The 15,093-nt window shown below is 45.3% G+C and overlaps 1 protein-coding gene across 1 annotated transcript in view; it reads left to right on the plus strand.

Moving 5' to 3' along the window:
• The first annotated feature begins 10,806 nt into the window (after positions 1–10,806).
• LOC140126451 (rho GTPase-activating protein 7-like) overlaps positions 10,807–15,093 on the plus strand; it is a 151,691-nt gene continuing 147,404 nt past the window's right edge. The window contains exon 1 of the mRNA XM_072145927.1: positions 10,807–10,987. Within this exon, the coding sequence (XP_072002028.1) occupies positions 10,873–10,987 (115 nt within the window). The 5' untranslated portion in view covers positions 10,807–10,872. The remainder of the gene's footprint in view (positions 10,988–15,093) is intronic.

Here is a 15,093-nt window from a genome sequence, read left to right on the forward strand (position 1 = left end):
ATAATAATAATAATAATAATCTCCATAATAATAATAATAGTCTCAATAATTACAATCATCTCTGAGAAGATCCCTCCCTATATACCAAGGCAGTAAATCTGTGTCACAATGTAACAGTAGTCATAGTTCTTAGTTACCAAAATTCTACACCTAGATAATCACTGAGATTATAGCTCAGTTGGTTGGGGCACTGTGACATTATTATACATGGACACTGCAGGTTCTGGGTTCTAATCCCAATGAGGATAATATATATATTTTTTTTTATTGAGATCATTTTTATTATTATAATATGGCTAAAATTTGGGGCGTGGCCAGGGAGTGATTGGGGGTGTGGCTTAGGGGGATCGCTACGCGTGCCGCCATTTTGTCCCTCTTTCCCTTTCACAAATGTTGGTAGGTATGGGCAAGGGTTAAGTGGATGTGATTCTGTCTACCAGTTGTATTGCACCATGTACACTGGAGTGTGATTGGAGAGTAAGCCACCACCTGACCAGGTTAACATAACCCCTGAACATGGTGTGGCTAGGTCTCTTAGGTCTCTTGAGTTCCAGAAACCACTGAGAGCACATGCTCTTACCACAGGCCTCTTAGACCTCAGCTCTCACTATAGAGCACATCCTGTCACAGAAGAGAGAAACAGTGTCTGTGCGCCATCAGTACTAACACTCAGCTAAACCCAGGATAAAAGCTGCAGCTTCCACAACTGGACACAGCTCCATCCCAGCCTGTATCTGCTACCAATTCCGGAGACCCAATTCCTGAGGACAACTCTCCATGACCACTCCAGTAATCTGGAATCGTCAGTAATCCGGAATCTGTTCCAAGATCGTTTTGGCCGTTTGCCTGCAGTTGTTCTAATAAAGAACCGTGAGTTGTTTTGTACTACGTTGCCGCCCTCTGTTCCCTGGTTAAGGCTGTACCACCAAGGGCTACCCATTAGAGATGAGCGAACACTAAAATGCTCGGGTACTCGTTATTCGAGACGAACTTTTCCCGATGCTCGAGTGCTCGTCTCGAATAACGAACCCCATTGAAGTCAATGGGAGACTCGAGCATTTTTCAAGGGGACCAAGGCTCTGCACAGGGAAGCTTGGCCAAACACCTGGGAACCTCAGAAAAGGATGGAAACACCACGGAAATGGACAGGAAACAGCAGGGGCAGCATGCATGGATGCCTCTGAGGCTGCATAATCGCAACATTATGCCAAAATTATGGGCATGGCCATGACAGAGTGACAGAATGAAGCTAGATAGCATCTAAAACATCCAATAATTGACCCTGACACTATAGGGGACGGCATGCAGAGGCAGCGGCAGCAGGCTAGAGAGTGTCATGGCGACATACCCTAAATGGACTCAGGCTTCAAACCAATGGGTGGCAGAGAGGAACCCAAGGAGGTGAGCAAGAAGCGCTCAAATAATATCGGTACATGATAAAAGTTTGCCAGTATATTTTGTGGATTACACAGCAGGGTGGCGACAAAGTTAACATGGAAGCCATGAAAACAACCCAAAATTCTGCCTGACACAGCTCGTTTGATAAGGGGACCATGTATGGAGGCAGTGAACTAGTAGTAGATTAAAGGTGCTGCAGTTAAAACTATGTTAGTTGGATCTTGGCATGGAGCTGGCGCTCCGCTGCCAGGCGAGCTTTCGCCAATCCAAGCCCCTGTCTATAGGCTACTCCCCAAACAGCACTTCTAAGAACCTTTTGTATAAGATCAAGTGTAGTAGCGTTCTTATAAGTTTAGGATATGGCGGGTGAGGGGAATGTAAACAGCTGCGCAAGAAGCGCTGAAATAATATCGGTAAATGATAAAAGTTTGCCAGTATTTTTTGTGGATTACACAGCAGGGTGGCGACAAAGTTATCAAGTTTGTTGTGGAAGCCATGAAAACAACCCAAAATTCTGCCTGACACAGCTCGTTTGATAAGGGGACCATGTATGCTTACAGTTCATGCCAGTCGCTGCACTGGCTGCCAGTCTCCTTTCGAATACAGTTTAAAATAATAATAACCCTCATCCATAAAGCTCTGTATAATGCTGCACCCCCCTACCTCTCCTCTCTTATCTCAGTCTATCGCCCAACCCGTGCTCTTAGATCCGCCAGTGATATTAGATTAACCTCTACCCTAGTGCGGACCTCCCACTCGCGTCTCCAAGACTTCTCTAGAGCTGCACCAATTCTATGGAATGCTCTGCCCCGGACTATCAGACTAATACCTAACCTCCAAAGTTTCAAACGTGGTCTTAAAACCCATTTCTTTAGGCAAGCCTATAACACTCATTAACTGCATGAAGTTTTAACTCTTCTACTAACCCGTCCTGTGTCGTCCTCCCATCTGTTATCCAGCAACCAACAGGCACCAGACTTCTCTGCAGTCCCATTCACCCTGGACCTGGTATATAAGATGACGGCTGAGTGGTTCAAGCGACAGCAATTCCATTTATTATATTTTGTTCTATTCCCTAAGAAGAATGGCTTGACCATTAAATATTCTTTTACCTCGTGTTACCCCATCATCTTCATAAACCGTAAGCTCTGGCGAGCAGGGACCTCACTCCTGTTGTTCCATACAAATGTTGTGCTCTGTTACATTACATTTGTATTTGTTTCCTATGATTTGTAAAGCGCTACAGAATATGATGACGCTATATAAATAAAGATTATTATTATTATTATTATGGAGGCAGTGAACTAGTAGTAGATTAAAGGTGCTGCAGTTAAAACTATGTTAGTTGGATCTTGGGATGGAGCTGGCGCTCTGCAGCCAGGCGAGCTTTCGCCAATCCAAGCCCCTGTCTCTAGGCTACTCCCCAAACAGCACTTCTAAGAACCTTTTGTATAAGATCAAGTGTAGTAGCGTTCTTATAAGTTTAGGATATGGCGGGTGAGGGGAATGTAAACAGCTGCGCAAGAAGCGCTGAAATAATATCGGTTAATCATAAAAGTTTGCCAGTATATTTTGTGGATAACACAGCAGGGTGGCGACAAAGTTAACAACTTTGATGTGGAATCCATGAAAACAACCCAAATTTCTGCCTGACACACCTTGTTTGATAAGGGGAGGATGTATGGAGGCAGCTATATGGACGACTTTTGGAGGTAGCAATGGAGACAACGTGTGGAGGCTGCTATGGAGACAATTTAATTTGGATAGTGCCTGTATGTGGCAGTCCCAAAAAGTTTTCAAACCAGAGGAGCAGGTAGGTGTCCCTCCAGAAAAATGGAATAGATTGAGTGCATGTATGTGGCAGTCCCAAAAAGTTTTCAAACCAGAGGAGCAGGTAGGTGGCCCTCCAGAAAAATGGAATAGATTGAGTGCCTGTATGTGGCACTCACAAAAATTGTTTCAAACAGAGGACCGGGTAGGTGGCCCTCCAGAAAAATTAAATGCATGAAGTACTATAGCAAGAGCCAGTGGGCCCTGTCAAAAAATAGCCAGTTTCCTCTGCTTTACTGTACAAAGAGGAGGAGAAGGAGGAAAATGAGGAGGAGGAGGAGTGGATCAATTATTCAGGTTGAGCTTCCTTCACCTGGTGGAGATTGGAAATTCTGAGAAATCCAGCCTTTATTCATTTTAATAAGCGTCAGCCTGTCAGCGCTGTCAGTCGACAGGCGTGTACGCTTATCTGTGATGATGCCACCAGCTGCACTGAAAACCCGCTCGGACAAGACGCTAGCGGCATGGCAGGCAAGAACCTCCAAGGCGTACAGCGCCAGTTCGTGCCACATGTCCAGCTTTGAAACCCAGTAGTTGTAGGGAGCTGTGTGATCATTTAGGACGATGGTATGGTCAGCTACGTACTCCCTCACCATCTTTCTCTAAAGATCAGCCCTACTCTGCCGAGACTGGGGACAGGTGACCGTGTCTTGCTGGGGTGACATAAAGCTGGCAAAAGCCTTGTAAAGCGTACCCTTGCCAGTGCTGGACAAGCTGCCTGCTCGCCTACTCTCCCTCGCTACTTGTCCCGCAGAACTACGCACTCTGCCGCTAGCGCTGTCAGAAGGGAAATACTGTTTCAGCTTGTGCACCAGGGCCTGCTGGTATTCATGCATTCTCACACTCCTTTCCTCTGCAGGGATGAGAGTGGAAAGATTTTGCTTGTACCGTGGGTCCAGGAGAGTGAACACCCAGTAATCGGTGCTGGAATAAATTCTTTGAACGCGAGGGTCACGGGATAGGCAGCCTAGCATGAAATCTGCCATATGCGCCAGAGTACCAACGCGTAAGAATTCACTCCCCTCACTGGCCTGACTGTCCATTTCCTCCTCCTCCAACTCCTCCAACTCCTCTTCTTCTGCCCATACACGCTGAACAGTGAAGGACTCAACAATGGTCCCCTCTTGTGTCTCGCCAACATTCTCCTCCTCTTCCTCCTCATCCTCCTCCACCTTCACCTCCTCCGATATGCGCTGAGAAACAGACCTGAGGGTGCTTTGGCTATCAACAAGGGAATCTTCTTCCCCCGTCTCTTGTGACGAGCGCAAAGCTTCCGACTTCATGCTGATCAGAGAGTTTTTCAACAGGCCAAGCAGCGGGATGGTGAGGCTGATGATGGCGGCATCGCCACTGACCATCTGTGTTGACTCCTCAAAGTTACTCAGCACCTGACAGATATCAGACATCCACGTCCACTCCTCATTGTAGACTTGAGGAAGCTGACTGACCTGACTACCACTTCTGGTGGAAGTTGACATCTGGCAGTCTACAATCGCTCTGCGCTGCTGGTAAACTCTGGATAACATGGTCAGTGTTGAATTCCACCTCGTGGGCACGTCGCACAACAGTCGGTGAGCGGGCAGTTGGAGGCGGCGCTGCGCTGCCCTGAGAGTGGCAGCATCTGGGCTGGACTTCCTGAAATGCGCACAGATGCGGCGCACCTTCGTGAGCAAATCAGACAGATTGGGGTATGTCTTGAGGAAACGCTGAACTATCAGATTTAACACATGGGCCAGGCATGGCACATGTGTCAGTCTGCCGAGTTGCAGAGCCGCCACCAGGTTACGGCCGTTGTCACACACAACCATGCCTGGCTTCAGGTTCAGCTGTGCCAGCCACAGATCAGTCTGCGCCGTGATGCCCTGTAATAGCTCTTGGGCGGTGTGCCTTTTGTCGCCTAGGCTCAGCAGTTTGAGCACCGCCTGCTGTCGCTTAGCGACGGCACTGCTGCTGTGCCTAGAGCTACCGACTGATGGCGCCGTGCCCACGGATGGTAGTTCGGAGGAGGAGGTGGAGGAGGGGTGGGAGGAGGAGGAGGCATAGTAGGCCTGAAACACCTGGACCGAGGTAGGCCCCACAATCCTCGGCGTCGGCAGTATATGACCAGCCCCAGGGTCAGACTCGGTCCCAGCCTCCACCAAGTTAACCCAATGTGCCGTCAGCGATATATAGTGGCCCTGCCCGGCAGCACTCGTCCACGTGTCCGTGGTCAGGTGGACCTTGTCAGAAACGGCGTTGGTCAGGGCACGGGTGATGTTGTCTGACACATGCTGGTGCAGGGCTGGGACGGCACATCGGGAAAAGTAGTGGCGGCTGGGGACCGAATACCAAGGGGCGGCCGCCGCCATGAGGTTGCGAAAGGCCTCGGTCTCTACTAGCCTATAGGGCAGCATCTCCAGGCTAAGCAATCTGGAGATGTGCACATTAAGGGCTTGGGCGTGCGGGTGGGTTGCACTATATTTGCGTTTCCGCTCCAGCGTCTGGGGTATGGAGAGCTGAACGCTGGTGGATGCTGTGGAGGATCGTGGAGGCGACGATGGGGTTTTTGTGGCAGGGTCCTGGGCAGGGGGCTGACTATCAGCTGACACAGGGGAAGGAGCAGTGGTGTGCACGGCCGGAGGTGAACGGGCTTGTTGCCACTGAGTGGGGTGTTTAGCATTCATATGCCTGCGCATACTGGTGGTAGTTAAGCTAGTAGTGGTGGAACCCCTGCTGAGCCTGGTTTGGCAAATGTTGCACACCACAGTCCGTCGGTCATCCGGTGTTTCCTTAAAGAACCTCCAGACTTCTGAAGATCTAGCCCTCGCCGCAAGAGCCCTCACCACGGGAGCTTCACTAGTTGACACATTTGGCGCTGATGCACCAGCTCTGGCCCTGCCTCTCCGTCTGGCCCCACCACTGCCTCTTCCAACCTGTTCAGGTCGAGGACTCTCCTCCGTCTCAGAAGCACTGTGTTCACCCGGCCTCTCAACCCAGCTTGGGTCTGTCACCTCATCATCCTCCGATCCCTCAGTCTGCTCCCCCCTCGGACTTCCTGCCCTGACAACAACTTCCCCACTGTCTGACAACCGTGTCTCCTCATCGTCGGACACCTCTTTACACACTTCCACTACGTCAAGAAGGTCATCATCACCCACAGACTGTGACTGGTGGAAAACCTGGGCATCGGAAAATTGCTCAGCAGCAACCGGACAAGTGGTTTGTGACTGTGGGAAGGGTCCAGAAAACAGTTCCTCAAAGTATGCCGGTTCAAATGCCAAATTTTCCTGGGAGGGGGCAGACTGGGTGGGAGGAGGCTGAGGTGCAGGAGCTGGAGGAGTGGCGATTTCGGTGACATGGGTGGACTGCGTGGAAGACTGACTGGTGGACAAATTGCTCGAAGCATTGTCAGCAATCCACGACATCACCTGTTCGCACTGTTCTGACCTCAACAGTGCTCTACCACGAGTCCCAGTAACTTCAGACATGAACCTAGGGAGTGTAGCTCTGCGGCGTTCCCCTGCTCCCTCATAAGCAGGTGGTGTCTCACCCCGGCCAGGACCACGGCCTCTGACCCCTGCAGTAGTTGGACGCCCACGTCCCCGCCCTCGTACTCTACCCCTAGCCCTCGGGTTAAACATTTTTAAAATGAGAGTTATAGCTTTAATTTTTTTTTACCTTTTTTTGTGTTTTTTTTTTTTTTTTTGAGTTTTTAAAACCAAACAATGCTATCCTATTGCTATGGCTATTTTCTAGCCAAGTATGAAAGCACACTACTATGCCAGATGAGATGACACTGAGTTATTAAACAAAATAAACGTAAAATAAAAAAGGACAAATGGCAGACTGTGCCTAATTGAAATCCAACCCCTACTAAATTTTCCCACTTCGGTCTTTGCAATGGATATGTGCGTCACTAAGCGCAAAACACAGCGGTCGCAAGTCTCACTACAAATTGCTCACAATTGGCTAGTAGATGCACTGCAGCAAGTACAGCCACCAGCAGATCAACCAGAAATCAAATATATAACGCTACTGTAGGCGTAAGCCGTTTGGATTCTCCTTTGGCTATTTTCTAGCCAAGTATGAAAGCACACTACTATGCCAGATGAGATGACGCTGAGTTATTAAACAAAATAAACGTAAAATAAAAAAGGACAAATGGCAGACTGTGCCTAATTGAAATCCAACCCCTACTAAATTTTCCCACTTTGGTGTTTGAGGTGGATATGTGTGCCACTAAGAGCTAAACACAACGGTAGCAAGTCCCCCTGCTAATTCCTCACAAAATGGTACTAGATGCAAATAAAAAAAAAAAAAGTAGAACGTTATTGTAGCCCTAAGAAGGGCTGTTGGGTTCTTGGAGAATCACTCCTGCCTAACAGTAAGCTAATAGAACACCCTAACGCTTTCCCTGACCAGCAGCAGCTCTCTCCCTAGCGGCATCCAGACACAGAATGATCCGAGCAGCGCGGGCAGCGGCTAGTCTATCCCAGGGTCACCTGATCTGGCCAGCCAACCACTGCTATCGACGTGTAAGGGTACCACGTCATGCTGGGTGGAGTGCAGAGTCTCCTGGCTTGTGATTGGCTCTGTTTCTGGCCGCCAAAAAGCAAAACGGCGGGAGCTGCCATTTTCTCGAGCGGGCGAAGTATTCGTCCGAGCAACGAGCAGTTTCGAGTACGCTAATGCTCGAACGAGCGTCAAGCTCGGACGAGCATGTTCGCTCATCTCTACTACCCATCCATCACCCAGGGACATCTATATTACGGACACTCAGGGGTTGCCAGTACATCAGCCTCTCCTTCCATATTTCTTGTACACACCACCTGCTGGAGACCTGCCAGGCTGTAGGACAGCCCTCCGGTCCCCATACCAAGCACCGTGACCACAGTGTGCCTAGGCCGCAACCGCCAGCCACTCTGGTATTCTGGGCCCCGGCTGCCTCCAAGCCCCAAGGAAAGGTTAGGCCCGGTGAGGGATGTTGCAAAACAAACATGATCTGGAAGGTGTTCGGCTGCTTGACATTGGTTTATTGAGTGCTTACTTGCTTATTTTATTCTTATGGAACTTAAGCTGCTACCTGAGATGAAAACGTGTATGCGCAACCAGTATCACCTCCATCAGATCTTCCTTCATAGATGACCTCAAATCTGATGGCAAAGTGGTAACCACACATGCAACATATCTAACAATTTCAGGGCATAAAGGATCTGGTTTGAACTCTTCTACTTCTTTCAGAGCAAGTGAAAATGTTTCTTTTTATTTTCCTTTTGTGACCTTTTGAACTAACAGTACCAATTTATTAATACATTTTTTAAAATTGGATCATTGTATAACGACTATGACCCATCCAAAAACTACACCTCCACAACTCTGACTTTAGGGGATGAAACAAGTTGGGTGTTTGTCACACTGGTTTTGATATCCCCCCATTCCCCCTACAGTGCAGGGTGCAAGGCCTGGCTGTAATTGGATCCAGTAAGGGACTGAAATCATTGGTAGTGCCCTTTCATGTTTCAGCGTAGGGGGCTCACACTTGTCATACAGCCCAGGGCCCATGGTACCATTAATCCACCCCTCCATAGAGTAAAATGGGGAAGAAATCTGCTCAAAGGCAGTGTCTTCTCAGAAGGACTTCACAGTAAGTGTATATTGTTTTTTTTGTTGAAAAAGCATTGAAATTAAATGAAGGCTATAATTTTTTAATTTTTACAGGCAAACAATCAACTCTTATTGTAGTTTTTGGTGTGGAGAACAAAATGACAAAACATTTTGTGCAATTGTGTTTATTTGTCTATGAATGATAACACTAAACACCCTCAATGTATATAAAATGAAGCTGAAATGGCCACCAGGCCCCAGCTGCACACATTTTACAGCATAAAAATGTCACGTCTCCTTAGTTATTTTGACCTGATTCATATTCTCATTTCACCCCCTGCTTTGAAGGTTTTTTTTCATGTCATCCATAAGAATTTCCCCACCTTGAAGCTGAAAGATTTATTTGATGTCCAGAGTAAAAAGAATATGCCAGGACAGAGAATTCTCTCTAACATATGCATCAGATTATGCCCATATGAGATGTGTCGGTTTCCTTAGACATAAATGCAAAACTGTCTGACATAGCAATTGGAGTTCAGTCACCTTGAGCACAGTAGAAGAATTTCTGAATGTTGTAGATTCACAATAAAAAAAAAATCATGATCATTTTGAAATAAAAATATCCTGTGCCCTTCTTTTTAGATATTGGACTGTGTAAATGGGCCATTACTCTACTACAGTACATCTGCCCCTATTCTATGCTCTATGCTATGATAATAAGTATCACTACACAGAATTTTGTAGTTGTTTATAACCATGGTAATGCATGTACCATCATTGAAGTTGTAGATATAAATTTAAATTTTAAAAATATAAATTTAATGAAACTAAATTTTTAAAAAACATACCGTACTTAAAAGACCTCTACCATTAGATTTACTGATGATAGTTGTCCTAAACTAACTTGTCTTAACTCGTTACGTCTTCAGGGATGAAGTGGCTATTCTTTTATCCAGGCAAAAATATTCAAATAAGCCTTTTGGCTCAACCGCCTCCTTGTTCAGTACAGCATGGTCCTAATCAACGATCGTGCTGTTGTGATAACACTGTAGTGTTGAAAATGCAAAATAGTGAGTTATTGGTTCTGGAGCTCTGTGTAATCCTACATTTGTGTGTTGTGCATCCACAGGACTGTGAAAAACGCATATTCCAGTATTGTAGCTGGACTTGTACCTATCATCCAAAATCCCAAAACAGATTTTACAGTGGGTAGGGGTTCAAATTTGACATCTGACACACAGAAAAACAAAACAAACAAACACAAGTAACAAACAAACAAAACAAAATTGTCTTTGGATTAGGAGTTTAGCATGGAAGGGGGAGGTATGAATAATTAACAGCTCAGAGCGCTGGACACCCTGTGTTTCGGGCTGCTTTTTATAACACCAATTTTTTTACAGCGATCCCAGCATGTTGAGATTAAAGAAGATTTGTAGTTTAATTTTTGTCCTTAAGTTTAGAGATAGATTTCCTTGAATGCACACAAAAACTGATGAGGCTTATGTGTAGAGTGGCCAAAACTATTTGAAGACTCCTTTTAACATGAGGCTGCTTTAATACGAATTCTCATTAATTCCTTTATTTTATATAGCGCACACAGATTACTCAGTCATGAGCTTTCTTCCTGAGTGATACTATTGAAATGTTTCTAATTTTACTTGTAACACTAAAAGACAGCAGTTTTCTTTTCTGCCGTTGAAGCTGATAAAGCAGAAGTCTCAGGACGCCTTGTGCCATATCATCACTATTCTATCAGATTGCCTAACGCTTTTATTTACAGATCAGATTGGAATATGTTTCGAGTGTCTGTCAGCTGAGATGCAGAGCCGTGCTGGGGGGGACCCTAGTGGGCTGCTATTTCCTTTCCAGCCTGGCCTGACCCCAAACAGTTTAGAGGGAGGTTTTCAGTGAGACACACAGAGAGGGGTGTGAACGAGGCTAGCAGATCACTGGAAAGACTCAGCCCGCATTATCCTATACGCCACTGCTTAGGGCTATAAGGATTAGTGTTCTGCCTGGATTTAATGGGATAAAGTGACTTTGGATTTTACAGCACACAGCATGGCATATCCCGGGAAGTCCCGTCTGAAAAGATCCTTCAGTGAACACATCAAGGTTTCCACTAACAAAGCTTGGGATGTGTTCTGGAAGAGTGCAAGAGAGAGAAGGTTATCAGGTTAGAGTGGATACATGTCCGTGTGTGTACCCTGCGGAATAAGTGACATGATATGATGCTGACTGGATACATCTATGCTGGACATACTGTATGCAGCCAGCACTATTCTGACAGCAGTTTGAAGTTTCCATGTTTCTAATGCTTATAAGTTGCTGTAATATGTTATGTAATAAGCTTGGATTCACAAATTACAATGACTAGTTCTGACCAGAACTTTGGTGAATGTATAGAATTTGTTTTATAGCTAAATATTTGGCCTTTTGCATCTACAGAAGATTTGTCTCCAACTTGTGTCTGTGTGACAGTATTAGTGTACGACGTACAGACAATCCATGTGAGAGCAGTCACACCTTCCATTCATGGAAGAAATTCGGGATAATAATCAATCAGGGAAATGGCAAGGGCTTTTCTAGTAGCTCATGTCCTTATATGTGGGTGTGAATGACTGACATACAGTATTATGTATCATCTACAGTAGTCAGCCAGAGCTCCAATTCTTATACTGCTGATCATCACGCCTTTAATAAATATATTTGGTATGTTTAATTTGATGTATTTTTCCATGTAATCACCAAATGCATCTAATGATTAATAATCCTTTTAATCTTGACATATAAAACACAATGATGAATCTATATGTAGGGTTAGTGTAACATTAGCACAACGTATATCCTTCCTTGCTACTTCCATTTAGGCTAGGGTTAGATGGCACTTTTTGGCACATTAATAAAGCAATAATTGCAGTGTTGCATTGACATGTAACAAGTCGCAACCATAACACAATGCCAACCAAAAATTACTGGGTATGGAATTTTTACTCTTCTGTTACATCCTCATTTACTTTTATCATATATGATGTAGACAGGCCATCACTGCCTTCTTCTACAGCAGAAAAATACTTGAGGGGTATTGGTGGATGGTAAACACAACCAAACTTGGGGTTATTCAACTCAAGAATAAAGACGGCTAAGAAGGACCTCATTGCAATTTACAAATGTCTGAATGAGCAGTACAGGGATCTCTCAAAAGTTCATTTTATACCTAGTCCTGTGGCTAAGAGAGGGGGATATCCTTTATGTCTAGAGAAGCGGCGGTTCTGCCATCACCATAGACGGGGATTCTTCACTCTAAGAGCAGTGAGACTATGGAATCTCTCTGCCACAGGAGGTTGTTATGGCAGATATTCCAGGATGCTTTTCTTGAGAACAAAAATTTCACATTAATTTCAGATTGATCCAGGGGTTTATTCTGACTACCGGGCACTGGGGCAGGTTTTTCCTTAAATGGGGCAATCCGCATCAGCCCTGGTGTTTTTTCTTCCTTGCTCTGGATCAACACCATATGGCCATATTCACATAGCCATATGCTTGCGCAGACGGGTTCTGGGCGTAGCACCCACCTGGGTGGACAAGGGAGGGGTAATTAGTGCTCCTCACCCATCCCCACTCCATTAAAAGTCGAGTAGCCACACAAATCTCGTTGCGTGTGCTCACCACATCAAACTGTGGCTGGGTTTCAATATCATCATCTTCTTTGTGGCCATGATCTAGCTGCAATTTGTGTGACCAGATCACGGCCACAAATATGGTTGTGAGAATGGAGCCTATGACTACATAGCTAGTTTGTGGACCTCAGTTCTTCCTAGTTGCAATGCATATGGACAGTGTGCATGCACAGTTTGCTGCAAGATGCATCAAGCCACCGAACAGTTCACTGTGCATGACAGGGGGTATACGGAGGGTTAGGAACATGCACAGCAGCGCCACTATAGTGGTAGTAGCTGCTATGGGGCCTGCAGTGTCATGGGGCCCCAAGATTCAACCTGACACACTAAAGAATGGAGGATATGCAGCATTATATACATACAGTATTATACTGCACATTGTAGAGTATAATATGTATACAACATTGCACATCTTCCACAGTACACTACATGAATCGGGAGCTCTGATAAGAAATGTCAGAGGAGAGGGAGGGGACACCAAAACAACAGGAGAAGGGACCTATTATTTCTAAATCCCAACCTGTACTTTCCACATGTGATCAGCAGCTACTGGGACAGATATGTGTTAGTGAGTACTTATCCATATCCATAGAGAAGCAAAATACCGGGCGCCTTAGGCGTCTATGGGGACTGGTATCCTGACACAAATTGTGTTTGTGTGCAATGGGCCTATGAGTGTATGAATGTGTGAGTATACAAATATGTATATTTTCTGTGTGAGTAGGGGGGGGGCATTCAGAAGTCTGCCATCTCTCCTGCATCTGCTAGTTACGCCCCTGAACATACAGTTTGTCTGTTTTAACCTTTTTTTTTCTTTCAAAATATAAAATTATTTTTGAAATACCGTAGTATTTCAACAAGCATTTATTTTTCTTTATATATTAAAGAAAAAAGTAGCATTCAAAATGTAATTGGAAAAACCTTTGCATAATTTAAAAATCTCCAAGTGTAAAAGTGATATGATCCCTGCAGAAAAGATACTATGTACAATCTGCTTAGCACCTCTCCTCTATAACATACTGCCCACAGATAGGGCAATATGTATAGTCTGCTGTACTACTCCTGCTAAAACACATTCTGCCTAGAAATATGACGCTGTATACAGTTGTGCAGCTTCTTCTGCTCTATATTATACTTCCTGCTGATAGCACACTGGTTCACCTACTCAACATGCTGCATGCTGATAAAACATTTCCCTTAATTTACTTTGCCTCTTCTTTTCTAGAACATTCTGCCTGCAGATGTGGCACTACGTACTATCTGAGCAGTCTCTCCTGCTCTATAACTGCACATTCCACTCCAAGGCTCCATTCACACTGCCGTGAGCCCGCCGCACCGTAGCACGGCGGGCTCACGGCAGCGCGGGGAGAGGAGGAGGAGGTGAGCGCCGCACACCCCCGCCCCTCTCCATAGGAAGTTACGGCGCACGGCGCCATATTACGGGAAAAGATAGGACATGTCCTATCTTTTCCTGGGGTACGGAGCGGTACGGTGCCGCACATGTGCTGCACCGTACCGCTCCCGTAGGGCGCCGTGAGCCCATAGAAGTGTATGGGGGACGTATATCGGCCGTATATACGTCCCCCATACATGTGTGTGAATGTAGCCTAAGGTTCACTTTTTTTTTGCCCCACTAGGAGAAGTAATCACATCTTAATACTGTTTTGCAGTGTGTTTTTTGTCAGTGTAATCCCCAGAGGCATCCAATTAGGCTCTGCCCAATAGATAAAATTAAAATTGTTGTATTATTGTTCGCAGCATCCCTGTTGGTCATTGCAGGGATGCATAGCTGCTACTCACCAAGCTCTTGTATTTGGATAGGGCTGGGTGGGGATGGTACCCAAGTCAAGACAGAAGAAGCCTTTCCATTAAAATACCAAGTTTTCACAACATTTTACGTTTTACTGAACATCACAACACTGTATAGTAATAATAATGATCTTTATATGGCACCATCATATTCCACAACGCTATACAAATTAGCACACATCTATTTAGTAGACACACTCCTATCCGTTTAGCTGGTCTCATACAATGCAGTGGAGGAGTTAGATTTTAAGGTTTGTGAACTTTGAGTTGACCAAGTATGTGGGAAGATTTCAGCTCTGGAGATTGCAGAATTGTGAAGATAAAACTAATTTAGTGTGGAAAGTTAAACAGCATCAAAGTAGGTACAATTCATGTGTAACCTAAAATAGTTGTCTATGGTGTGACTGACAGGTCAAATTGCTATGTATACTGTATGCCTTTAATAATCCTTTAATATTGTGCACTCAGGTTACATTGAAACATAGAGAATAGCTATTGTCATCAAATAGACAGGTTGCATCATTTTATGGTCTTTTCTTTAGTTTCCATATGACTCTACTACTTGAAAAATAGGAAGCGTGGCTTGTAAAATAGTCGGCCTGTTTGCAAACCTAAAGTCAAACCTCTATCCAGTTCTTTACTAGATATGAGTCTACATTATGTAGAATGGCCACACACTATCAATTAGCCAATATGTTCCAATATCAGATCATCCGCTTATATGTTAAGAAACAATGTTCCCATCTGCAGAGACCAGTGGAGTCCATAGTTTCCACCACCCCTTATCCTGTGA

This window comes from Engystomops pustulosus, chromosome 4, assembly GCF_040894005.1.
Source record: "Engystomops pustulosus chromosome 4, aEngPut4.maternal, whole genome shotgun sequence".
Lineage (NCBI taxonomy): Eukaryota > Metazoa > Chordata > Amphibia > Anura > Leptodactylidae > Engystomops > Engystomops pustulosus.